Here is a 27484-nt window from a genome sequence, read left to right as displayed (position 1 = left end):
ATCTGCCCGCCTCGGCCTCCCAAAGTGCTGGGATTACAGGCGTGAGCCACTGCGCTTGGCCTGAAAGCTTCTACTACCATTGTTGTAAGGGCATTTGTCACCCAGCTCAACCCAGGACACTTAAAGTGGGACCTCAGAAGGACGCAGTATTGGTTATATCCGTGGCTCTCCAAACTGACATACTTAAGAATCAGCTGAAGGGACTTTTCCCCCTCCGTCGGCTCTCTCCCTCACTTCCTGATTCAGGTCTGGGGACTGGCCCTGGCATCTCTGCTTTGAAAAACTCCTCCGTTGATTCTGATACGTAGCAACTCCTGAGAATCACCTTAAGATGCCAAAAATAGCTGTTAAAGAGTTTCTTCCTCACTCGGTCTTTTCAGTCTATTTCTGATAGATCCTCAGTTCAAAAACAACAAGCAAAAAAAAAAAAACAAAACCAAAACCAAACAAACAATAAGCCCCGCTTTAGTGCTCCACGGCCACCCAAAGGAACGCGGGTGGTCTACGCACAGCAGAGACCCAGGAGGTCCCGGCGATCGAGCGGCGCGGCAGGTGAAGCTTCCGCGGAGACGCCCGGGACACGCTCGCAGGGACCGGAACCGTCCCGGCTTCCACCCTTCCGTATGCACCACCGCTGTGTCGGAGTTCATAACCAACCCCAGCCAAAGGCTACCCAGCGTCAACGGCCTCTGGCTTTAAAACTCTCCCTTCGGGTTAAAGAGCCGCGGCACTGACGCAAGGAACTGGCTTCGAGGGTCCGGGACCGCTCTGCGCCCGCGCACCGAGTTCCCGCCTCCCTCGGGAGGACGTCCGTGCGTACGTGCGCGTGCCGCAATCGCCCTCCTTCAAACGCGCGACGCGAGGGCGGGGGCGCCGCGTGCGCGCGCGCTCTCGTTGGTTCGCTCTCTCGCTAGCTCTCGGCTGCCGCTCTTGCTGCGGCTGCGGCTGGGGCTGGGGGCGGCGGCGGCGACGCGGGCGGCGGGCGGCGCGGGGCGGTCCGGCGGGTTCAAAGAGGAAAACATGGCGGAAAACAAAGGCGGCGGCGAGGCTGAGAGCGGCGGCGGGGGCAGCGGCAGCGCGCCGGTAACTGCCGGGGCCGCCGGGCCCGCCGCGCAGGAGGCGGAGCCGCCTCTCACCGCGGTGCTGGTGGAGGAGGAGGAGGAGGAAGGCGGCAGGGCCGGCGCTGAGAGCGGCGCGGCCGGGCCCGACGACGGGGGGGTGGCCGCGGCCTCCTCGGGCTCGGCCCAGGCTGCTTCATCCCCTGCGGCCTCAGTGGGCACTGGAGTTGCCGGGGGCGCAGTATCGACGCCGGCTCCAGCTCCAGCCTCGGCTCCCGCTCCGGGTCCCTCGGCAGGGCCGCCTCCTGGACCGCCAGCCTCGCTCCTGGACACCTGCGCCGTGTGTCAGCAGAGCTTGCAGAGCCGGCGTGAGGCGGAGCCCAAGCTGCTGCCCTGTCTTCACTCCTTCTGCCTGCGCTGCCTGCCCGAGCCGGAGCGCCAGCTCAGCGTGCCCATCCCGGGGGGCAGCAACGGCGACATCCAGCAAGGTGAGCCGGAGGCCCTGCCTGGCATCTGGGCCGCAGGGGATTTGCGCAACCCTAGAGGAGCTGGGGACGGAGGTGCTGGGGCCTGGGGCTGCTCGGACGGGCGCCATCCCGAGGGGTGTCTAAGGTGAAAGACTCGCCCCTGGGACACTTTCCAGAGAAGCTGGACCGCAAGAGATAAGGGGAGCATGAAGGGAGGGGTGCCGGCTGCCAGAGGCTGGGGGAGGGGACACTGGCTGCGAGGGAGGGTTTGTGATGTGCGGAACCCGGCGGAGCGCTGGTTCTGGAGCTGGCAGACCCGTACAGTGAGAGAAGGGGGATTTGGGAAACACGTTGTGAGGAAGCGTTTTGGCTGAAAGGGCCCGGGCCAGCGAGGTGTTGAGGGAGTAGGTAAGAGGTAAGGGCAGTGAAGATGGATTGCTTTGGAGGGAGGGGACTTGGCCTGTTCACAGATAGGAGAGAGGAGGACTATGGATTAAATGGAGGTGGAGAGAATATGTTGGAGAGCATGGGGTCCAGAGAAGGCGCCTGGAAGAAAATTGTAAGATGACATGGGGAAAGAGAAACTCGGAAAGTGGACTGCATGGTTAGGGAAAATCCTAAGGTTTGGGGATGAAGGAGAAATGAACTTTGAAGGAAATTGAGAGTTAGGGAAAGCTGGGCATGAATTTGTTTTAGCTAATTGGCCGTTAATGAGCCCCTAGTGTTGGGGCACTGTGCTAGGATTGAACAAAGTACTCAATGAAGACTTCATTCATAGTCTAACAGGAGAAACATATAACTTGCAGCAGTGGAGGTGAGTCCTCAGTACAATGGTTGTGGCACAATAGAGGAAAGGTCAGGGAAATTTCACAGGAAGGGAAATCCATGAACAGGTTTCTTGAAGAATGAGTACCTCACTGGGTTGGAGGGTATTCAGGGCACAGGACACCCTTCTACATCCCTGGAACTAAAGACTGTGTAGGGTGATTGGTGGAAATTAGATTGGATTGATGGGCTGAAAAGATAAAGGTTTCACAGTCTCTTAAACTCTTGGGATCCAGGTGTAAGGACTTCAGAATATTTTGGGATTTTTCTTTTTTCTGGCAAGGTCTCTTATGTGAGACTTTTATCAGGGTCTGAGTTAACTCTATCAAACACGTTAATGTTTCTACATTGAAACACGTGAATGTCACGCTAATGGGATAGACGATAAATAACCTCCCAGCATTCACAGTGGGTTCTGTTGCAAACCAATGAAAAAAACTAAAATTTCAAAGCTTTTGAATTTCGGGACTGTAGGTAAGCGATTGTGGAGCTGCACTAAAGGGCTTGGAATTCATCCTGTAGAGTGTATCCTCGACATTGTGGACTGAAGGATGTTCCTGGAGGGCTTTCATATCAAGAGGATGAAAGGATCAGATTTCTGATCCAGAAAGATCACTTAGGGCACTTGAGGGATGAGGGAAGGCAAGGCTGGAGACAAGGAGACCAGTTAGGAGAATCCTGGCGGTTATCTAGGAAAGAAATCAACATTTGGAATGGGTAGTAAAGGAATGATATATCAGGTATTACAGAATGAAGCATTTTGGTTTGGGGGAACGGTAGGGTTTGGAAATCTACTTTGCCATCTCCTACTTACGACTTGGGCAGATGACCTTTTCTTAGCTTCAGTTTTCTCATTTGTGAAACGGGAAAAAAGTATATAACCTCATAGGGTTATTGAGAGAATGAAGTAAGATAAAATGTGTAAAGTGATTAGTACGTGGTAGTTACTAATGAAATGGTAGCTAGTATATTAATAGTAGTAACTAATAGTGGCTATGGGAATGGAGGGATGGGGGGAGTGTATTGAGATTGGTGTGAGGGAGACAAACGTAGAATTCCACATTTTTTGTTTGGTGGATGGCAATGGTATTAATACATATTCAGACACTGAAGCAGGGCTGGGGTGAGGGTGAGGGCTGGGGTGTAGGGAGGATAAAATGTTTTCAGATTGGGATGTTTTGGGTTTCTAGCATTATTGGTACATGTAGGTAAGAATGTTAAGAGTAAGGCTTTGGTTGTTAGAGAAGCTACTAATTGTTAATAGGTGTTCAGAGAATAACTGCTGGTGGTCTATGCACCCATGAGCATAGTAAGACACATAGGATTCAGTGTTCTTGTGGGAACCTGGGTTAGGTAAGAGATTTAGAGGGAACCCAAAAATACAGATTGTGTTTGACTGATGTGGCTGAGGGACTGAGGTTATGAAATTGGCTCTCTGAAATTTATGAAGGAGAGAGAATAATATGTAAATCCCCTCTTCATTTCTTTATCCTTTCTTTTTGAAGGAGGGGGAGTAAGTGGAAGGGACTAACCAAATGCTGTCAATCTTAAGTAATATTTCTCTCTAACCAATATCTAAAACAAATTGAGTCTGGAATCCACCATGTTTTTGATTAAAAAAATTTTTTTTGAGACAGTCTCGCTCTGTTGCTCAGGCTGGAGTGCAGTGGCTCGATCTCGGCTCACTGCAGCCTCTGCCTCCCAGGTTCAAGCGATTCTTGTGCCTCAGCCACCCAAGTAGCTGAGATTACAGGCGCATATCACCACGCTTGGCTAATTTTTCTATTTTTAGTAGAGACGGGGTTTTGCCATACTGGTCAGACTGGTCTTGAACTCCTGGCTTCAAATGATCTGCCTGCCTCAGCCTCCCAAAGTCCTGGGATTACAGGCATGAGCCACTGTGTCTAGCCATCCACCGTGTTTTTAGGTAGTCTAGAAAATAATTTGCCAGTATTAACTCCTGTATACCATTCTGCTTTGCTCTTTAAAAAGATCAAGCTGTGCTGGAAAGAACACTAGATTGGGTGTTAAGGGACGTAGTTCAGCTCTTTAGCTATTTTACGCTAAAGGAAATTCATACTGTTTTTGTCCTTCAGTTTCCCTCTAAAATGTAGCTGATAGTCGTTTACTTATATCTCACCAAGGCAAATAATAAATGTGAAAATGCTTTGTAACTGAGAAATGCTTCAACAATACAGGATATTATTGATCAACCTCAGATATCATCTCTGGTCTGGAGATCATAGCTAGTGGTTTTAACTCACCATCTTTTTCAAGTGATTTTGAAACAATGATGAGTATAATGCCCTCCTGCCTAACTGGCCTTTTCCTGTTTCTCTTAATACATTTATTCACACCCTCTGGCTGTTCTTTCTAGATCAACAGTTCTCAGAGTGTGGTTCCTGGATCAACAGCATCAGCATCATCTGTGACATTGTTAGGAATACAGATTCTTGGGCCGCATTCCGGACCTCCTGTCCAGTAGTCTCATTTAACAAGCTCTCCAGGTGATTCTGATTCATGCTTAAGTTTGAGAACCACTGTCTTGAATGAAGGGCTCTCACTTCAAATGTCTCCTCAGACTTTGACTTCTCATTTTAAAGTAGTCCTCCAGGTCGCTCTCTGATAGATCATCTTTTTTTCTTTGTAGCACAGCTAAAATCCAAAATGTTTATTTTTGTTTACTTGCCCGTCTCACTTTGCACTAGGATATTGTAGACTGTTCAATAAATAAGTTTTGTGTAAATAAGAATCACTAGAGAGCTTAATAAAATGCTAACTTGGGAGTTTCTTCAGAGACAGGTTTAGTTGATTTGGTGATGACTCCATGTGCCTGCATTTTTAACAGGTGCCCTGTGATTTTGATGCTGGTGGTACCACCACACTTTGAGGAACACAGATTTAAATATTTTGAGGAGAAAGTACAATCTGTTTACCGTTGGAGTATTTGCAAAATCAAAATAGATAAATTAGTTAATATTGAATCTCAATAGTGAGCTTTTTAAAGTGTTTTTGTGATTTTTTGGGGGGTGCTTTTTCAGGTTGAGGCAGAACAGCTATCAGTAGTGGGTATATATACATTTATACTTTATCAATAAAAATACAGATTTGCTACTCAGGAGGCTGAGGCGGGAGGATAACTTGAGGCCAAGAGTTCAAGATCAGCCTGAGTAACATAGCAAGACCCTGTCTCTCAAAAAATCTTTTTTTAAATAGGAATCATATTGATGCATCTGAACAAACTCTCAGATGAACTCTTGAAGGAGTTGAGGCTGCCTCTGAGATGGCACAATGATGTGGCTGAAGAAATGAATCGGTATTAAGTTGCATTGGGTTCTGCTATTTTTTTTTTTTTTTGAGACAGTTTTTTACTCTCATCACCCAGGCTGGAGTGCAATGGTGCGATCTCGCTCACTGCAACCTCCACCTCCTGGGTTCAAGTGATTCTCCTGCCTCAGCCTCCCCAGTAGCTGATATTATAGGCACCCGCCACGATGCCCACCTAATTTTTTGTATTTTTAGTAGAGACAGGGTCTCGTCATGTAGGCTAGGCTGGTCTCGAACTCCTGACCTCATGTGATCCGCCTGCCTTGGCCTCCCAAAGTGCTGGGATTATAGGCGTGAGGCACCACCTGGCCTGGGTTCTGCTGTTAGTTAGCTACGTAACCCTTGGGCAAGGAACCTAGGAAGTCTCTCCAGGTCTTTTGCAATACGAAGAGGCTGAGTTCCTATCCTGTTAGGTTATATGATTCTGTTGTCTTTTATGCTAACATTCTGTATGTACATACGTTTAATGTCCTTATAGTTTGTGGGGAGGAATAGTGGAATCACCATGGAAAAATCATTCTGTTACTGAATTCTTCAACTTACTATGGACTGGGCACAGTGGCTCATGCCTGTGATCCCAGCACTTTGGGAGGCCGAGGCGGGCAGATCGCTTGAGGTCAGGAGTTCGAGATCAGCCTGGCCAACATGGCGAAACCCTGTCTCTACAAAAAATACAAAAATTTGCCAGGTGTGGTGGCAGGCACCTGTAATCCCAGCTACTCGGGAGGCCGAGGTAGGAGAATCACTTGAATCTTGGAGGCGGAGGTTGCAGTGAGCTGAGATCACGCCACTGCACTCCAGCCTGGGGGACAGAGTGAGAATCCGTCTCAAAAACAAAACAAAACGAAACAAAAAAACTTACTATGAAAAGTCTGAGATGGCAACAATCATGTGTAAGTGGGAGGGAAAACCTCTGAGTGTAGTGTGAAGAGCACTTCCTCATAGTGTTTCTGTCTGTTTATCACAGACCATGCTGAGCCACTCTGAGGAGTCTTCTGTTTGAGCCCTCGGAATTTCTTGTCCCTGGAGTGTGTATACTATATGACAGTTCTGGCCTCAGTGTGACTTAACTGGTTTGGGGACTTTTTAGGCTCTACTTTTTCTGACTCTCCTCTTCAACAGAAACAAGCTTGAGTGTTTGAATGATCATGTGGTACTACACCAACAACCAGTCATTAACGATGTGTCCAAGATTGCTGAAATACTTCTCACAACTTCTGTCTAGCATTGTGGTCAAACTACCTGAATTCATTTTTTTTTTTTTTTTGGAGACAGAGTCTCGCTCTGTCGCCCAGGCGGGAGTGCAGTGGCGCAATCTCGGCTCACTGCAAGCTCCGCCTCCCGGGTTCACGCCATTCTCCTGCCTCAGCCTCCCGAGTAGCTGGGACTACAGGCGCCCGCCATCACGCCCGGCTAATTTTTTTTTTTTTGTATTTTTAGTAGAGACGGGGTTTCACCGTGTTAGCCAGGATGGTCTCGATCTCCTGACCTCGTGATCCACCCGCCTCGGCCTCCCAAAGTGCTGGGATTACAAGCGTGAGCCACCGCGCCCGGCCCTGAATTCATTTTTGAGCTCTACCATTTACTACTGGAATGACCATGGATAAGTTACTTAACATCTGTAAATTGGGAGTAATAATTACACCTACATCATAGAGTTTTTGTGAGAATTAAGAGAGTTAATGTGTTACAAGGTACATTTATTGGGAGCTTACATGGGAAGCCCCCAATAAATTGTAGTAGTGTTATTTTGGTACTTTTTCATTTGTCCCCCCGTTGTCTTTGTGACTGTATCTCACAGTAAACAGAAAGAAGAGGCAGGGGGGTAAATTGTGGTTTTAAAGGCTTTTCTGATGTCTACTGATATGTACAGCATGCATGATAAATCATTTGAGTTCCAAATCTTCTAGTTACCTAGATCTTGTAAAAACTTATAAACTAATGTCCTAAATCCTAAGTCTTTATAATGTCTAGTGTTTGTACATCAAAAGCCCTAGTTAGGGGACTTTAATTACTTTTACTTTTCTCATGGATTCTGCTCTCAGTGGGTCCTAAATGAAAATACCTTAAAGCAGTGATTCTCAAAGTGTGGGCCACAGAATGCTGGGGTGGGGGTGATGGTAGTGACCGTGTCACTGAGACCCTTTTAGAGGTGCACAAGTTTAAAACTATTTTCATAATTACACTAATTTGATATTCTCCTTATTCACTGCGCTGACATTTATATTAATGGTGCAAAAGCAATGATGGATAAAACTGCCATCACCTCTGCGTGAATTAAGATGGTGACTGACTCCATTTGGGAGGCCGAGGTGGGTGGATTGCTTGAGTCCAGGAGTAGGGGACTAGTCTAGGTAACATGATGAAACCCTGTGTCTACAAAAAATACAAAAAAATTAAATAGTCATGGTAGTGCATGTCTGTAGTCGCAGCTACTCAGGAGACTGAAGTGGGAGAATTGCCTGAGGCACGGAGTGTCGAGGCTGCAGCGAGCCATGATTGTGCCATTGTACTCCAGCCTCGGCAATGGCGTGAGACCCTGTCTTTAAAAAAATAAAAAAAATAAATAAAAAAAAGGATAATGGCTCCAAGCCATACTATAAAAGTCATTGCGTATTTACTTTCACACACTTAGAGAAAAAACAAAAATAAACCTATGTCATTGTCACTTAATATCCTTTATGAAACAGTAACAATTACTATATTACATTTTCATCTTTAAAGCTCTGTGTGATAAAGTGGGAAATGTGCCTAAAATGCTTCTGCTGCAGACGAAAGTGCAAGAAGAGTACTCGTGCAGTTTTTTGAGTTCCAAGCTGAATTTGCTTTTTTTCATAGAAAACTATTTTACTTGAAACTATGGTTTTACTTAAAAACTATGGTTTTTAGGCATGGGTATTTGGCAGCCATTTTCTCAGAAGTGAATGAATTGAGCCTGTCATTTCCAGGAAAACAACTGACATATGTTGCCAGTGATAAAAATTGAGATTTTAAATGAAAATTAGAATTTTGGAAAATTGGTATTTGCTGCCATGAGCTGGTCAGTTTCTCAGTATTTAAAGACTTTCCTGAAGAGATTGGTGGTCATATTAATGAACGTGAATTTTTTTGATATTGTGTAATGTCAACATTTCAAAGATCTGCGTAGCTTATTGCAATATATTCTAAATGAGAAATGCATGATGTTAAGTGCAAAACAGAGCAATAATAAATAGATTGTATTTTATTTTACTATTTTTATTTTTTGAGATGGAGTCTTGCTTTGTCACCCAAACTGGAGTGCAGTGGCGCAATCTTGGCTCACCGCGACCTCCGCCTCCTGGGTTTAAGCAATTCTGCCTCAGCCTCCCAAGTAGCTGTGATTACAGGCACACGCTACCATGCCTGGCTAATTTTTGTATTTTTAGTAGAGATGGGGTTTTGCCATGTTGGCCAGGCTGGTCTTGAACTCCTGACCTCAGTTGATCTGCCCACCTCAGCCTCCCAAAGTGTTGGTATTACAGGCATGAACCACCACTCCCAGCCAATAAATAGATTTTAACGTGAGAGAGTAGTCAAGTTTATTTTTAAGGTTTGAGATGCCACATTGCAACTGATGTTTAAAAAATATTCTTCTTAAGTTTTTGTGTTATATCAAAGAAAAATATCCACACAGTGATCTGAAAAGGGTATTAAAATCTGCTTTTCCCTTTTCTTAGATACTTAGCTGTATGAAGCCAGATTTTCTTTATATTCTTCAAAGAAACAACATATTGAAACATTAAATGCAGAAGCATATATCCAGCCATATTCTATTAAACCACATGTTAAAGAGATCTTTAAAATGTATCACAATGACACTCTTTATTAATTTTTTTTGTTTTAGGAAATACAGTTATTTCTGATTTTTAAAAGTGTTGTTTAAACCTGTCGTGCCGGACATGGTGGCTCATGCCTATAATCCCAGCACTTTCGAAGGCTGAGGTGGGAGGATCACTTGAGCCCAGGAGTTCAAGACCAGCCTGGGGAATATAGTGAGACTCCGACTCCAGAAAAAATAAAAAAATTATCCGAGTGTGGTGGTGTGCGCCTGTAGTTCCAGCTACTCAGGATGCTGAGGTGGGAGGATCACTTGAGGCTGGGAGGTTGAGGCTACAGTGAACTGTGATCATGCCGTTGCACTCCAGTCTGAGTGACAGTGAGACTGTGTCTGAGGAAACAAACAAAACTAGTAATAAAGTAAACGTCATTTTAACATTTTAAAATTTAAGATTCATTTTTAATTCATCTTGTAATGAATTAAAATATATTTAAAACATCCATTTTTATTATACATTTGATGGTCATACCCCATCTAAACAAAAGCTCTTTGTGTTCCTCAGTAACTAAGACTGTAAGAGAGGTCCTGAGACCAGGAAGTTTGAGCCCTGCTCTGTTAAAGGACATTAAGAACATGATAATGTCTCAGAGTCTTTGGGCCAGTAGGAAGAATGTCAGATCATAAGATAGTAGGTGGCAGATTTATACATTTATAGTTCTTCATTTTGGAGTACCCATAACAGTTCAGAAAAAGCCTCCCTTTAGTAAAATGTAAAAATGAAGAAAGTACTTATTAACTGAAGTTAAACTTCTAAAAATAGCTCACTATAGATCTACTGATTTTTTTCATGTTTATGACAGTCTATCTAAGCCAACTTCAGAGATTGGGCTCAGGATGGTAGATAAATTAACCTCTGTCTCTTCTTTGGCCACAAATTGCACATCTATCCCTAGCCATTCGACTCAAGGGGAAGTGGGAAAAAGAACAAGGATGGATAAACATAAATATACCATTTTTAGAAAAATATTTAAAGCCTATGCCCCAGTGATGAGTAAATAGCATGCACTATATGGTACTAATGAGTACATTTGAATGCTTATTATATGCTATTTATGTTCCTTTTGTGAATTATTTGTCCATGTGTTTTATGTTTTTCTTTAGATTGCTTACATTTTCTGTTTTGATTTACAAGAATTCTTGACAAATTCTGTATACTGATCCTTTGTTGATGATGTAGGTTGAAGATTTATTCTGAGCCTATGGCTTGGTGTGGTAGCCAGCCTCTAAGATGGCCCCTTGTTCCTTTTCTCCTGTTATTCACACCGTTGTATGGTTGCTGTCCAGTTGCTCAAGGCTGGTCTCCGTGACCAAGAGAATATAATAGAATTAATAGTGACTTTATTAAAAAGTCATTAAAGGCATATATACAGTTTTTTCCTTGCTCTTTGAATCCCTTGTTCTGGGTGAAAAACAGCTGCCATTCTGTGAAAGATACTCTAGTAGTCCTTTAAAGAGGCCATATGGAGAAAAATTGAGGTCTTCTGCAAAGACCCAGCACCAACTTGCCAGCTATGTGAAAGAGCCGCTTTTGAGGTAGATTCTCTATCCTAATCAAGCTTTCAGATGACTGCAGTCCTTCCTGGCTGACATCTTGACTGCAGCCTTCTTAGAGGCACTAAGCCAGAACTGCCTGCCAAGTCCCTCCCAAATTCTTGTTTCAAGAAAGCTGTGAGAAATAATTATTGTTGTTTTAAGTCATTAATTTTTGAGGTAGTTTGTTACATAGCAATAGATAACTGATACACTTTTTAGAGAGCTGTCTTTTCATGTTTTTATATTAAAATAGTTTTTCCTCCTTTTTTTTTTTTTGCTGTTCTTAGTAGCTTTATAATAATAAGCAGTAAGTTTTGTTCATTAAGGTAATTTCACTGCCCTCTCTACATATACCTTGGTCATCTTCAAGATTATCTCGACTGATCTTGACCTTTTGCTCCTTTTTTTTTTTAATTAAAAAATTTCTTTTTCCAAGACAAACCTTGGCCATTCACCTTTTGCTCACTCTTATACTAAAATGTATCATCTGGTGAAAGTTCATCTTGTGAAAGTTCATTTTAAAAACTTATTAAGCTGTGTGTGGTGGTACATACCTGTAGTCCCAGCTACTCAGGAGGCTGAGGCAGGAGGATGGCTTGAGCCTAGGAGTTTGAAGCTGTAATGTGCTATGATTGCACTTGGGAATAGCAACTGTACTCCAGCCTGGGCAACACAGAGAGACGCTGCCATCTCTTTAAAAAAGAACAGAAAAACAACAACAACAAAAAACCTGCCAGTGTTTTTGTTGGAATTGCTTTGAATATGTAAATCAATTTGGGAGAAAATGTCTTTATTGTGTCTGCCTATTTATACACATGGTATGCCTCCACATTTTCTTAAGTCCAAAAATGTTTTTGAGTGTATATTTTAAGACGGAGTCTCACTTTGTTGCCCAGCCTGGAGTGCAATGGCACGATCTCTGCTCACTGCAACCTCCGACTCCCAGGTTCAAGCAATTCTCCTGCCTCAGCCTCCCAAGTAGCTGGGATTAGAGGCGCCCGCCACCATGTCTGGCTCATTTTTTGAATTTTTAGTAGAGACAGGATTTCACCATGTTGGCCAGGCTGGTCTTGAACTTCTGATTCTGAGCTCAAGTGATCTGCCTGCCTGGGCCTCCCAAAGTGCTGGGATTACAGGTGTGAGCCACCGTGCCCGACCTATTTTTTAAATGTCTCAAGTATACTGATTTCATATTTATATTTGATAATTCCATTATCTGATGTTCTTGATGTCTTATTTTACTACTTGCTTCTGCCTGCTCATTTGTTGTGGGTGGTGTCCTCCTGTGTTTTATAGTTTTAGACAGTGAGCCTGTTCACCAGGGCTTTATGAAATCTGCCAGACTGGTTTTAGGGAACAAGCCTCCAGTGGGTATTTTGCATTTGCTTCTGTCAGGTGCCACCAACACAGAAATTACTGAAGCAGACTTTTAGTTTACTATATCTTAGTATTGTCGGATGTTGATTTAGCGTTTACCTTATAGGCTGGCTTGTATTTAGAAATTCTCAGAATTATACACAATGTGGGTGTGGGGAAAAAAAAAAGGGAATTCTCAGGAGAAAAATTTTTTCCTTACCCCGAACCCAGACAGTGACAGATTTCTTCATTTCCATGGTTTTGGTCAGATTTTTTTTTTAATTTCACTGTTCTTTGCTTATGCACCCTAATAACTGAGGTTGTAATTGTTCAAGTCAGTTTTAGGGAGATGAGTCTTGATCTAATTAATACTTTACACAGGCCCTAGGCTCCCATGTCTTCCCCATTCTTTGTTTACGCCCTTGTTTGTACATCCTAAAGAAGAGTCACTTAGAGTATAATTTCTGAGCCTTTGCATTTTTGAAGTTTTCTTTATTCTACTCCCTTCTTAAATGATAGCTTGGCTGGATATGAAATTCTGGGTTAAAACTTTTTTCCTCAGAACTTTTAAGGCATCTCTTCCAGTGTCTTAAATCAGTATTGCTGATGCTACTCTGATTTTACTCCTTTGTACAACCCCAGTTGGGTTTCATTTGTTTATTTACCTCTTCTTGAGATCTTTTTATCTTTTTATGTCTTGGATCTCTTCATCTATTTATCAATTGTTTTGAAATATAGTGATATGCTTCTATTTTTTTTTCTAAAAGTTTCTAAAAGTTCATTATGCTTTTTCATTTAGTCTTGTAATCTTCATTTATAGTAAGAGAACTTTACATTTTTTTCAGAAGGTCCTTCCCCACCTGCCACTCTTATTGAACTATTACTATTTGGATGTTGGCTCTCCTAGGTTCATATTCTCCGCTGTCTTTTTCTAGTTTCCTTCCCTTTGTTTTCTTGCTCCACTGACATTCTGAAAGATCTCCTTGTCCTTGTCTCTAACCCTTTTATCCAATTTATTAATTACATTGTACATTTCTTTCTTTTTTTTTTTGAGATGGAGTCTCATTCTGTCACCCAGACTGGATGGCTCACTACAACCTCTGCCTCCCTGGGTCAAGCGATTCTTGTACCTCAGCCTGCTGAGGAGCTGGAACTACAGGCGCATGCCGCCACACCTGGCTAATTTTTTTGTATTTTTAGTAGAGACGAGTTTCATCATGTTGGCCAGGCTGGTCTCGAACTCCTGACCTCAGGTGATCCACCTGCCTTGGCCTCCCAAAGTGCTGGGATTACAGGCGTGAGCCACCGCACCTGGCCTACATGGTACATTTCTAAGAGCTTCCTTGCTTAGGTTGTATTTTTATAAGATTCTATTCTTTTTCTGTGGACTTAATATCTTCTTTCTCTGAGGATACAAATGTTTTTCTTCCCCAGGCAAAATATGTATTTTACCTTATTTTTCATTTGACTTTTTACTTTTGAAACATTTCAGGTATACTGATTCCTTATTTATATTTGGTAATTCCATTATATAACTTTTTTTTTTTTTTTTTTGAGACAGAGTCTCAGTCTGTCGCCCAGGCTGGAGTGCAATGGTGCGATCTCAGCTCACTGCAACCTCCGCTCTTGGATTCAAGTGATTCTCCTGCCTCAGCCTCTGGAGTAGCTGGAATTATAGACGTGTACCACTGTGCCCAGCTATCATTATATAACATTTTTGACATCTTATTTTACTGTTTGCTTCTGCCTACTCTTGTTTATCTTCTATTCCCTTTATTATCTGTTTTACTTTTTTTTTTTTTTCTTTTGATCTTTGTGTTTCATAGGCTTCCTCAAGCAATAGATGATCCTTGGTTGTCTCCCCACTTGAATGAGGCAATACAGTTCTGATGGAAGATTCTGTGCTTCTGTGTGGGGCCTGTTAATTGTTGGGCATTGCTTTAGATCAGGGATTGGCAAACCGGCCCATGAACTAAATACAGTCAACTGCATGGTTTCGTATGACCTGTGAGCCAAGAATGATTTTTATATTTTAAATAGTTGGGAAAAAAGAATATTTTGTGACATATGAAAATTATTAGAGGCCAGGCACGGTGGCTCACGCCTGTAATCCCAGCACTTTGGAAGGCCAAAGTGGACAGATCACCTGAGGTCAGGAGTTGGAGACCAGCCTTGCCAATGTGGTGAAACCTCATCTCTACTAAAAATACAAAAAAAAATTCGCTGGGTGTGGTGACAGGTGCCTGTAATCTCAGCTACTTGGGAGGCTGAGGCAGGAAAATCTCTTGAACCTGGGAGGCAGAGGTTACAGTGAGCCGAGATTGCGCCGTTGCACTCCAGCCTGGGCAATAAGAGCGAAAACTCCATCTCAAAGAAAAAAAAATTTTAAGTGTAAATTTGTGTTCAGAAATTTTTATTTGAACACAGCCACGCACATTCATTTATGTATTGTCTTTGACTACTTTCATGCTATAATGGGAAAATTGAGTAGTTGTGACAAATACTGTGTACTGCTTTTTGGTACATTACAAATTGCAGTGATGCAGCTATAACTTGATAGGGATGTGTATGGCTGTAGCACAACATTTAAAATTTAAAAAATTGTCCAAAATATTACATACCTATCATTTCAAAGAAGAGTGAGTGGATTTTAAATGTCATGCTTTTACAGCAGAGTACATTTTGTTTTGAGTTAGATGGCAAAGCATGGTGTTTATTATGTACTTACACTATAGCTGTGCTGAAAGAGTACAGTGTTTTGTTGACAACTCCAGAGTAAGCACTGATTACATTATTCCCAACTCACAGGAAAGTAAAAATCAGAAATAAGAAAGTTTAAAATGGAATATCTGATCACAGCAGAATTTCTTAAAAATAAAAAATGAAAATGAGGCTCTTCAAACATGGGAAGTTTTTGAGTGGCTCATTCGTTAGCCAAACAGGGATAGCTCTTCACCTGTGGTGAGTTAATTAAAATTTTCCCAATTAAATGAGAATTTTATTCTTCTCATTGGTAGACCTGTATTACAAAAAAAATTAATTATTATATTTTGAATTTGTAGATAAAAATTGTGGAAATTTTTCTTTCATTATGTAAATACCTACATACTATCCTTGATACTTTTTTCCTAAACAACCTAAGTTATTTACTATGCCTCGTGATGCCACATCCCATGTTTTTGTTTGATGGGACATGTTAGGTGTTGGTTATGAATCAGATTTCAGGCAGTGTTGTGTGTACAGCCTGACCTGTTGTCCACAATAGATTTGGAAGAATGAGAATTTACAGGGTTCTACTTCTAACATCACAAATGACTGCCAGAATGAATTCCACAAATGAATTTTGGACCAGTTTGGCCTGTCATCCATGTGTGGTTTATTAATAGAATGCTAAAATTCAAATTACACAACTCATTTCTTTTCCCATCACTGAGGGTTGGCTTAAATACTATCCCTCACAAAGTAAATACTTAAGCAAAAAGCTAATGTCAGTCGAAAGATCCCCATCAGTTTTTTGTCTGCAATAGGGCAGATATGAGGGTAAGGTATTGAGAATCATTTCACTGTATTACTGTGCTTATGAATCTGAAGTATTGAAAGTAACAAGAGCACTGCATTTCAGCTGTCCTTCATATATTACATTTTCTGCTTTGTGTTGAACATTACCTTCATTTGTTGTGAGGCATATAAAAGGGATGCATGTAATGAACCTTGGACCCACTGAATCTCGCTGGAGAGGTAAGATATTATATTAAAGAACAGTATAATACATTTTATAATAAATTAGTAGTAAATTCGATTTCAGTAAACCAGATATTTGTTGAAATATGGTTCAAAAGAATTAGTCATAGCTGAAATTTACTATTTCTGCTCTTAATGTTGGTTTGGAGGTGATTCCCTCTTTTTCATTTGTGTATTATATGATTTTAGTCCATATGCTTTTGGCTGTAATCTAGGCTGCTCTTGACATCCATCCAATTTTCTCTTCTCTGTTTTCCTTCCTCAATTTATGTTGAATGCTTTCAAAGTAGATTATCTGAATTAATAATGGCAGGAAAGAACTAGCTGTGGATAAGTTTATTTGAATCTGTCTAGACTTCTGTTCCTTGTCTGTAAAATAACGTATTTTGTTATGTTTTATCTTATGTTAAAGATAAAACTTTTTCGTGTTATCTTATTTGCTTATAAAAATCCTCTCAGAGGGAAGACTCATTCTATTTTGCGGAATGAAGTTTTGCCCAATTAAAAAGAATTATTTCAGGGTGATAATATTATCCTTGTTTCTTTTTTAAACAAATGAGGCCACCGAGGTAATGTGGTAAAATTATACCTAAATGTGGCCTTTCCATGTTGAGCTGATAGCACAAACTCAGATGCCTTCAGGAACTAGGAAAGTAACTAGTATAAGACATTGAGAGTAGTGAAACTTGCCTAGCCTTCTTGCATTTAAAAAATACTCTATTTTGGCAGGCATGGGGGCTCACACCTGTAATCCCAGCACTTTGGGCGGCCGAGATGAGTGAACCACTTGAGGTCAGGAGTTCAAGACCAGCCTGGCCAACATGGTGAAATCCCATCTCTACCTAAAAATACAAAAATTAGCCAGGTGTGGTGGCACATGCCTGTAATCCCAGCTACCCGGGAGGCTGAGTCACAATAATCGCTTGAACCTGGGAGGTGGAGGTTGCAGTGAGCCGAGATGGTGCCATTGCACTCCAGCCTGGGCAAGAGAGTGAGACTGCCTAACAATAATAACAACAACAACAACAACTCTATTCTGGCCAAATAATACCAGTTAGGCTGCCAATTTTCTGTTTTTGTCCTGACTTGGTAGAATCTGATTAGTCATTTTTAAGGTGGATGTAATTAATTTATAGTTAGTTTGATTTCATAATTTTTAAAAGTTTATTTAAGTACTTAAGTAAACTAACATTATAGTTTAATTTGCAGATCTGTGAGAACCGGTAAAGTCCAACATCTTTTAGTACGGCTGTTGGCCTTTGAATATCATTTTTTGTAGTTGCCTGTTCGGGTTGTGCTTACATTTTCCCCTGTGGTTTGTCTACCTTTTTTCCCAATGCTTTTGTAGGATTCTTTATATATTCCAATCATGACTCTTTTGTCAGGTATATATCCTATTTTGTGGCTTGCCTAGCAATTGTGTTTTAAAATGTTAAATTTATTTTAGCTTTTGAGTAAACAGTACTTTCACGCTGGTTCAAAAGTTAAATAAGTATACGAAGCTGGATATTGAGAAGCCTCCCTCCCACTCCTTATCCTCATCCAGTTCCTGTCTCCCCCAACACATAACCTGTGTTAATACTTTATCTGTCCTTCCAGTATATCCAAGTGATACTGGACAATGGTGCCAGATCCATTCAGTGGCAGAAAGATTGGTATCTTCAAAAAATGATATCGGGCCAGGCATGGTGGTTCATACCTGTAATCCCAGCACTTTGGGAGCCTGAGGCAGGAGGATCACTTGAGCCTGAAGTTCAAGACTCGCTTGGGCAACATAGTGAGGCCCTGTCTCTAAATAAAATTAAAAAAAAAATGGCTGGGTGCAGTGGCTCACACTTATAATCCCAACACTTTGGGAGGCCAAGGTGGGCGGATCACGAGGTCAGGAGATCGAGACCATCCTGGCCAACCTGGTGAAACCCCATCTCTACTAAAAATAGAAAAATGAGCTGGGCGTGGTGGTGCATGCTTGTAATCCCGCTACTTGGGAGGCTGAGGCAGGAGAATCGCTTGAATCAGGAGGCGGAGGTTGCAGTGAGCCGAGATCGTGCCACTGCACTCCAGCCTGGCAACAGAGCGAGACTCCATCTCAAAAAAGAAAAGCCAGATGTGGTTCACGTCTGTAGTCCCTGGTAGGTACTTGGGAGGTTGAGGCAGGATTGTTTGAACCTGGGGAGGTTGAGGCTGCATTGACCCGTGATTGTGTCACTGCACTGCAGTGCACTGACAGAGCAAGACCCTGTCTCAAAACAAAAAAAGGATGTTGGTACAACTGGATTTTCACATGCAAAGGAATGAAGTCGTACCCCTACTTCACACCATATGCAAAAGTTAACTCAAAATATATCAACAGGCTGGGCTTGGTGGCCTACGCATGTAATCATAGCACTTTGGTAGGCTGAGGTGGGAGCATTGCTTGGGGCCAGGATTTTGAGATCAGCTTGGGCAACATAGTGAGATCCTGTCTCTACAAAAACAAAACAAAGACAAGTAACAACCTAAATAAAGCATGAGCAACTAAAGAAAAAATAGTCGGACTTGATCAAAATGTAAAACTTTTGTACATTGAAGGCCATTATTCAGAAAGTGAAAAGAAAACCTGCAGAATGGGAGAAAGTATTTGTAAGTCATGTATTGGATGATAGTGAAATATATAAAGAACTCTTACAGCCTGATAATAAAGACAACCCAATTAAAAATGGGCAAAAGATCTGAATAGACAGTTCCCCAAAGAAGATATGTATATATGGCCAATAAGCAAATGAAATGATACACTAGATCATTTGTTATTAAGAGAAATGTAAACAAAACCACAAGGAGATACCACTTCACACCTGCTAGGGTGGCTCTAGTTAAAAAACAACAAAGTGTTGGCAAGGATGTGGAGAAATTAGAGTCCTATATTGCTGGTGGAATGTAAAATGGTGCTGCCACTGTGGGAAACAGTTTGGTGGTTCCTCAGAAAGTTAAACATAAAATTAGCATGTGACCTAGCAAATCCATTCTTACATATCTGTGACCCAAAAGAATTGAACACTGGGACTCAAACAGATACTTGCCAGTATTAATTGCAGCATTATTCACAGTAGCCAAAAGGTGGAAATAATGTTAAGTGTTCAACAGATGAATTGATAAAATGTATATACATGTAATGGGATATTATTTGGTCCTGAAAAGGAATGAATTTCCGATACATGCTGCAATATGAGTAAACCTTGCAAACATAAGTGAAATAAGACAGACATAAGAGGGCAAATATAAGATTATACTTACATGAAATGTCCAGAATAGGCACATTCATAGAGACAGAAAGCAGACTAGAGGTTACCAAGGGCTTGCAGGGAGAACAGGGAGGGAATAGAGAGTTGTTTAGGATGGGAGTGGGGGAGGAATGGGCGATTGTTGCTTAATGGATATAGTTTCTGTTTGGGATGATAAAAGGTTTTGAAAATTATGGTGATGGTTGGATGGTTGCACAACATGTTGAATGTAGTTAATGTCATATAACATACCTGATAGTTGTATACTTGTATACATAATATACATACATAATAGTTCAAATGGCAAATTTTATGTTATATGTATATACCACAATAAAAATGTTAAAATATGTTAAAAATGTTTTTCCTTCTAGAAATTTTAAAATCATGTATTTTAAAGTACGTTTTATTGTATGTTAAAAATTGATTCTCATTCATGGATTCTGTGTTTTAGAATTCACCTACATGCTAAAATTTATTTGTAACCCCAATATTAATAATAGCAGTGCCTTCACAGTCATCCCTACACATGGGCAGAGCAGCAAAAAATTTGACTCGCCCAATTCACATATTCCCAGCTGAGGTCAAACTGGGAGATGCTTTGCCTTCTTTCAGCACTCATAGCATAAATATGTGTCCTTGTTGTGGCCATGTTCTCATTGTGCTTTTTGTTGACTTCACTGCTTCAAATGGCCCTAAATGTAATAAAGCTGAAGTGCCCCGTAGTGTTCCTAAGTGCATGAAGGATGTTTGTGCTTTATGGAGAAAACACGTGTAAGGTAAGCTTCATTCATGTATGAGTTACAGTGTTTTGGCTTTGAATTCAGTGTTAATGAACCAGCGATATATTTTATTTATTTATTTATTTTGAGACAGGGTCTTGCTCTATCACCCAGGCTGGAATGCAGTGGCCCAGTTACGGCTTACTGCAACCTTTGCCTCCTGGTCTCAAGTGATCCTTTCACCTCAGCCTCCTGAGTAGCTGAGACTACAGGCCCATGCTACCACACCCAGCTAATTTTTTATATTTTTTGTAAAGACTGGGTTTCACCATGTTGCCCAGGCTGGTCTTGAACTCTGGACTCAAGCTTTATCTACCTACTTTAGCCTCCCAAAGTGCTGGGATTATACACTTGAGCCACTGCATCCAGCCCTCAGCAATATGTTTTAAAGTGACTTTAAATATAAATGCATATAAAAATGTTATGTATTGACTGGTTGATGAAAATTTTGTGACCAGAGGCTTGCAGGAACCTAATCCTGCATTTCCTCTAGGAGCAATAGTTTAGTTAATTTGTTAATTTATTGTTTGCAGCAACTGTATAGAATATAACTACTATAAATGATGAGAATCGACCCTAGGTCAATGCAAATAAAATTATTTCTTTTATATAAATGGCAACACCTCAAGATCTTTCTCTGAAAAGTACATAGTTTCCCTTGATTTTTGTTCTGAAGTCTATTTGATCTTATATTAATATAGCCACGCATTAAAACTTAATTCACAAACGATATGTTAATCACACATTTGAAGTGTATGGTTCAGTAGTTTTTAGTATATTCTGAGTTGTGTAACCATCACCATAATCAATTTTAGAGCATTTTTATTACTCCCAAAAGAAACCCTCTACCAATTAGCAGTTGTTACTCACTTACCCCCAAACCATTCCCCCCACACTTAGGCAGCCATTAATCTACTTTATTGTCTCTATAGATTTGCCTATTCTGGACATTTCTTACAAATCGAAATATACAATGTGTGGTCTTATGTGGCTGACCTTCACCTTCATCTGTGCTGTAGCATGTATCAGTGCTTCATTCTTTTTTTAAATACTTTTTTAAAAAACTAGTCAAGTGCAGTAGTGATATGAGGAGAGAGTAGAGCAAAGACTTAGATCTGTAACTGACTGAACAATCTGTTGAGATAACTCACTACCTTCAAGTCAGCCAGTACTTCACTATTTTTAGGCCTGAATAATATACTCTTTTATGGCTATACCACATTTTGTTTAACCATTCATTAGTAAATGGACACTTGAGTTGTTTCTCCTTTTTGGCTATTATGAACAGTGCTGCTAAGAACATTTGTGGATACGTTTTTATGTGAACATATGTTTTCATTTCTCTTGGGTGTATACTTGAGAGTGCAATTGCTGGGTTGTGTGGTAACTTATATTTAATCTTTTGAGGCTCTGCCAACTGTTATCTGAAGTGGCTTTAGCATTTTTCTTTACCATCAGCAATATGTATGAGGGTTCCAGTTTCTCTATAATGTTGCCAACAATTGTTATCTTTTTTATTGTAGCTATCCTGTGGGTGTGACATAGTATTTCATTGTGGTTTTGATTTGCATTTCTTTTGTGGCTAATGACGTTGAGCATTTTCTTTTGCACTTATTGACCATTAGTATATCTTCTCTGATGAAATGTCTGTTCAGACTTTTGTCCATTATTTAATTAGGTTATTTGACATTTTAAAGTTGTCAGTTCTTTATGATAGTCTGGATGTTCTACCCTTTTTCTTAATTTTTTTTCTTGTCTTTCTTTTTTCTTTCCTTTTCTTTTCTTTTTTTTTTTTTTTTGAGACGGAGTCTCGCTCTGTTGCCCAGGCTGGTCTTGAACTTCTGGGCCCTAACAATCTTCCTGCCTCGGCCTCCTAAAGTGCTGGGATTACAGGTGTGAGCCACCATGGCCAGCCCTGATGTGCTGCACCCTTATATCTGATTTAGCGCTATCTTCTATTTGTGGGTTGTCTTTTACTTTCTGTCTGGAATTATTTGCAGCACAAAAGTTTTTTGTGTGTGGAAAAATAACATGTAACAAAATTTAACCATTTTACCCACTGTTAAGCGTGTTCATTGGCTTTAGTTATATTCACAGTGTTGGCAGCACATGTTTTATTTATTTATTTATTTATTTTTTGAGACAGGGTCTTGCTCTGTTCCCCAGGCTGGAGTGCAGTGGTGCAATCACAGCTCACTGCAGCCTCAACCTTGTGGGCTCAGGTAATCCTCCCACCCCAGCCTCCCAAGTAGCTGGGACTACAGGTGCACCACTGCACCCAGCTAATGTTTTTATTTTTTTTTGTAGAGACAGGATTTTGCTGTGTTGCCCAGGCTGGTCTCAAACTCCTGGGTCCAAGCGATCCTCTTGCTTCAGCCCCGTAAAGTGCTTGGATTAGAGGTGTGAGCCACTGCACTTGGCCACAAAAGTTTTTAAGTTTGATGAGGTCCAATTTATATTTTGTGCTTTTGTTTTTGGCACCATATCTGAAAAATCATTTCGTAATCCAAGGTCATGAAGATGTATTCTTGTTTTCTTTTAAGAGCTTTACAGTTTTAGGTTTTAGATTCAGATTCTCTGATAAAGTTGAGTTAATTTTTGTATGTGAAATTTGTGTGTGAGGTAAAGATCTAGTTTCATTCTTTTGCACAAGGATATCCATTGTCCCTGTGTCATTTAGTGAAAAGACTACTCTGTCCTCCATTTAATTGTCTTAGCAACCTGTCTAAAATTAGTTGACTGGGTAAATGTGAGAGTGTTTTCCTGGACTTAATTTCATTCCATTGATCTGTATGTCTGTCTTTATGCCAATAACAAAATTAAACAACAACAACAACAAAAACAGGGTCTCACTCTGTCACCCAGGCTGTAGTGCAGTGGTGCACTCAGGGCTTACTGCAGCTTCCACCTCCTGGGCTCAGGTGATCCTCCCACCTCACCTTCCCCAGCTGAGACTACAGATGCGTGTCTCACACCACTACAGATGTGTGGCTACACCACACCCAGCTATTTTTTTATTTTTTGTAGAGATGGGTTCTTGCTATGTTGCTGGGGTGGGTTGTTCTTTTTCAAGATCGTTTTGGTTCTTCTGGATCCCTTGAATTTTTTTTGGTTTTTGTTTTTTAAAGGACAGATCTTGCTCTGTTGCCCAGGTTGGAGTGCAGTGATGCGATCATAGCTCACTGCAGTCTTGACCTCCTGGGCTGAAGCAGTTCTTTCACCTCAGACTCCTAGTAGCTGGGACTGCAGCCGCATGCCACCACGCCTGGCTAATTTTTTAATTTTTTGTAGAGATGGGGTCTTGTATTGTTGCCCAGGCTGGTCTTGAACTTCTGGGCTGAAGCGGTCCTCCCGCCTCAGCCTCTCAAAGTGCTAGGATTACAGGTGTGAGCCACTGTGCCTGGCCTCCATCTTCTTTTAATGTACTTACATTATTGTGTTTGAAGCTTCTTGTATTAATAGATAGCATTACTGTTAGATTATGGTTTAAGTTTATTCACTCTTCTGGTCTTTATTTAGTTCATGTATTTAGGAGTATTTAAGGTATGTAGGTATATTTAAGGTAATTATTGATGTGTTATGGCTTAAATATGTTATTGTTTTCTGTTTGTTTCCTTTGTTTCTCTTGACTTCGTTTGAGTTACCTAAAGTTCTTTTTAAGATTCCGTCTTTATTTATGGTGGTTTTGTGTAGTTTATAGTTTTTGGAGTGCTTTGAATAGCGTCTTAGATATCGCAACATTTATTTGTAACTTAAAGTCTTTGTATTGACATTTTACCATTTGGAGTGAAGTATAGAAGTTTTACTTCTAGTTAGGTCCCTTTACTCTTCCTAGTTTTAAAATGATTATCTTTAATTTTCTGTCTATATAGATGACCAGATAATATATGATCTTTTTTATAAGCTCTCACATGATTTAAGAAATCCATGAGAAGAAATCTATTATATTTACTCTCATTTTTATCATTCCAGTGTTCTTTTCCAAAGATTCAAGGTTCCTTCTGTTAACATTTTTTTTTTCTGTTACGGCAAATTTTCTTTAACCATACATGCTTTTAGGTGTATTAGTGACAAATTTTTATATATTTTTTCATCTGAGAATATCTTTAGTTGTCCTTCATTCCTGAAGGGTATTTGTTGAATATAGAATTTGCATTTCTGAGTTACTTTCTTTCAGCCTTTGAATGATGTTGAGCCAGGTTTTTTTTTTTGGCCTGCATGGTTTTACATGAGAAATCCACTGTCATTTGAATAGATGTTCCTCTGCAAGTAAAGTGGTCATTGTCTGCTTTCAAGATTTTTTTCTTTATCTTTCAGAACTTTTATGATGTATCTTGGTGTGGATTTATTTGGGTTTTTCTTATTTGGCATTAACTCAGTTTTTTTATATGTAGGTTTATGTCTTTTGTCAAATTTGGGACATTTTCAGTCATTATTTGTTTAAGTAATTTTTTTTTTTTTTTTTTTTTGAGACAGAGTCTTGCTCTGTTGCCCAGGCTGGTGTGCAGTGGCGTGATCTTGGCTCACTGCAGTCTCCATTTCCTGGATTCAAGTGATTCTCCTGCTTCAGCGTCCCAAGTAACTGGGACTACAAGCGTACGCCACCATACCCGGCTAATTTTTGTATTTTTAGTAGAGATAGGGTTTCACTATTTTGGCCAGGCTGGTCTTAAACTCCTGACCTCAAGTGATCCACCTGCCTTGGCCTCCCAAAGTGCTGGGTTACAGGTGTGAGCCACTGCACCCGGCCTGTTCAAGTAATTTTTAAATTTTATGTACTCCTCTCCTTCTGGAACTCTGCAGCTCTGGTGACAGCAATGCTAGCTAGCTAGTTTTTTTATTGTTCCACAGGTTCTTGAGACTGTGTTCTGTTTTTCTTTTCTTTTCTTTTGGTCTCTTGATTTTGCCTGAAGGTCAGTTATTCTGTTGCCTGTTATCTTCTCTTGTCTATTGAGCCCATTTATTGAGTTTTAAATTTTTGGTTATTGGGTTTTTTGTTTTTTTTTTTTTTTGAGATAGGGTCCCACTGTGTTGCCCAGGCTGGAGTGCAGTGGTGTGATCTTGGTGCCACGACACCGGCTAATTTTTGTATATTTTTTGGTAGAAACGGAGTTTCTCCATGTTGGTCAGGCTGGTCTTGACCTCCTGACCTCAAGTTATCTGCCCATCTCCACTTCCAAAGTGTATTTTTTAATCCTATAATTTCCATTTGTCTTTTTTTTTCTATAACTTTCATTTCTTTTCTATTTTCCATTTGTTTTAAGGACATTCGTATTGCCGCTTTAAGATGAGGTCTTACTCTGTCGCCCAGGCTGGGGTTCAGTGTCACGATCTCAGCTCATTGCAACCTCTTCCTCCCGGGTTCAAGCAATTCTCCTGCCTTAGCCTACCAAATAGCTGGAACTACAGGTGTGTGCCACCATGCCTGGCTAGTTTTTGTATTTTTAGTAGAGATGGGGGTTTCACTGTGTTGGCCAGGCTGGTCTCGAACTTCTGACCTCAAGTGATCTGCCTGCCTCAGCTTCCTAAAGTGCTGGGATTACAGATGTGAGCCACTGTGCCTGGCTTATATTGCTTTTTGAAGCATTTTTATAATGGTTCCCTTAAAGACTTTGTCAGATGTTTCTAATATCTGATATCTGATCATCTTGGTTTGGGCATGTACTGATTGTCTTTTGTCAGTTATGATTTTCCTGGTGTTTGACAAATAATTTTTTGAGTATATTGCAAATATTTTGGATATCACATTCTGAGACTTGCGATTCTATTTAATCTTCATTTTTTTCCAGCAGTCTTTCTACTGAGGTATAACATAAAGGCCAGGTAGGGTGTATGTTCACCTTCCCCTTGGGCCTCCTGACACCACCCTGGCAAAAGTGGAGTGCTGACTTTCTCTGCCATGTTGCAGATAGGTGAGATGAAAGTTCAGTTTCTCCCTTGGTCCTTCCTGATGAAGTGGGGTACCAACTCATACCACCTTGTCACCTCTGATTTAGGGTTTAAGTTCAGTTCCACTGAGCCCTTGTGATACCAGGGAGGGAGGAAATGTAGGGCTAACTCATTCCACCTGATTGCTACATAATAGGGGTGGAGTCTCAGCTTTCCACTTGGATTTTATCATACCAGGCAAAGGGATAAGAAGTGATGATTTGCCTGGTCTCTTACCCCCTTATTCCTTATTATTGCCAGGTGGGAGTAGAAGTTCAGCTTCCTGCTATTCCCTACTGATATTGAGGAGTAGGAGATTTTTTTTTTCTTCAGTATTTTTAGTTTAAAAAAAAAATGGGGGCTTCAATTAAAGTCGCCTTTATTTAAGATCCCAGCAGTGGAAATACTGAGTTCTTTTGGTCCTAACATTTTACAGATTATAGTCGTGAGATTATGGAATCATGACTCACTAAATTCATGCTTTTAATTCCTATTCTCTGCAAGGCAGTGTTAGATTATCTCTGCCCCTGGGAGTTTGGAGTTTTGGAGACTTTAATAAACACGTACTTTTTTTTTTTTTTTTTTTTTAAAGACAGAGTCTCACTCTGTCTCCCAGGCGGGAGTGCAATGGTGTGATCTCGGCTCACTGCAACCTCCGCCTCCCAGGTTCAAGTGATTTTTGTGTCTCAGCCTCCCGAGTAGGTGGGATTACAGGCATGTGCCACCACGCCTGGCTATTTTTTTGTGCATTTTTGTATTTCTTATTTTTATTTTTGGAGGTGTAGTCTCACTCTGTCGTCCAGGCTGGAGTGCAGTGGTGCGATCTGGGCTCACTGCAACCTCCACCTCCTGGGATCAAGCAATTGTCCTGCCTCAGCCTCCTGAGTAACTGGGACTACTGGTGCACACTGCCATGCCTGGCTAATTTTTCTTTATTTTTAGCAGAGACAGGGTTTCACTGTGTTGCCCAGGCTGGTTTTGAACTCCTGAGCTCAGGCAATCTGTCTGCCTCGGCCTCCCAAAGTGCTAGGATAACCGGAGTGAGCTACCATGCCCAGCCTAATTTTTGTATTTTTAATAGAGATGGGGTTTCACCATGTTGACCAGGTTGGTCTCGAACTCCTGACCTCAGGTGATCCACCCGCCTCAGCCTCCCAAAGTACTGGGATTACAGGCGTGAGCCACCATGCCCAGCCTAAACACACATTTTTAAAGATGAAAAGGATGACCAATATAATTCTTGCAAATGAAACAATTTGCAGGTCAGAGTCTTGATGGTTAGTTAGCCAAGTTTTTTTTATTTTTTTACCAGTTCAATTAAAAAATTATTTAGAAAAAGTAAAACGTG

The 27484-nt window shown here is 41.1% G+C and overlaps 1 protein-coding gene across 2 annotated transcripts in view; it reads left to right on the top strand.

The window, feature by feature from the left end:
• Window positions 1–895: 895 nt before the first annotated feature.
• Window positions 896–27484, top strand: part of TRIM33 (tripartite motif containing 33) — a 120778-nt gene continuing 94189 nt past the window's right edge. For both annotated transcript variants that reach the window (XM_034930140.4, XM_034930136.4), the window contains exon 1: window positions 896–1546. In XM_034930140.4, the coding sequence (XP_034786031.1) occupies window positions 1021–1546 (526 nt within the window). In that variant the 5' untranslated portion in view covers window positions 896–1020. The remainder of the gene's footprint in view (window positions 1547–27484) is intronic.

Source organism: Pan paniscus, chromosome 1, assembly GCF_029289425.2.
Source record: "Pan paniscus chromosome 1, NHGRI_mPanPan1-v2.0_pri, whole genome shotgun sequence".
In the NCBI taxonomy this organism is placed as follows: Eukaryota; Metazoa; Chordata; class Mammalia; order Primates; family Hominidae; genus Pan; species Pan paniscus.
The sequence above is the reverse complement of the archived record's forward strand: the minus strand, read 5'-3'. Positions and strand labels throughout refer to the sequence as shown.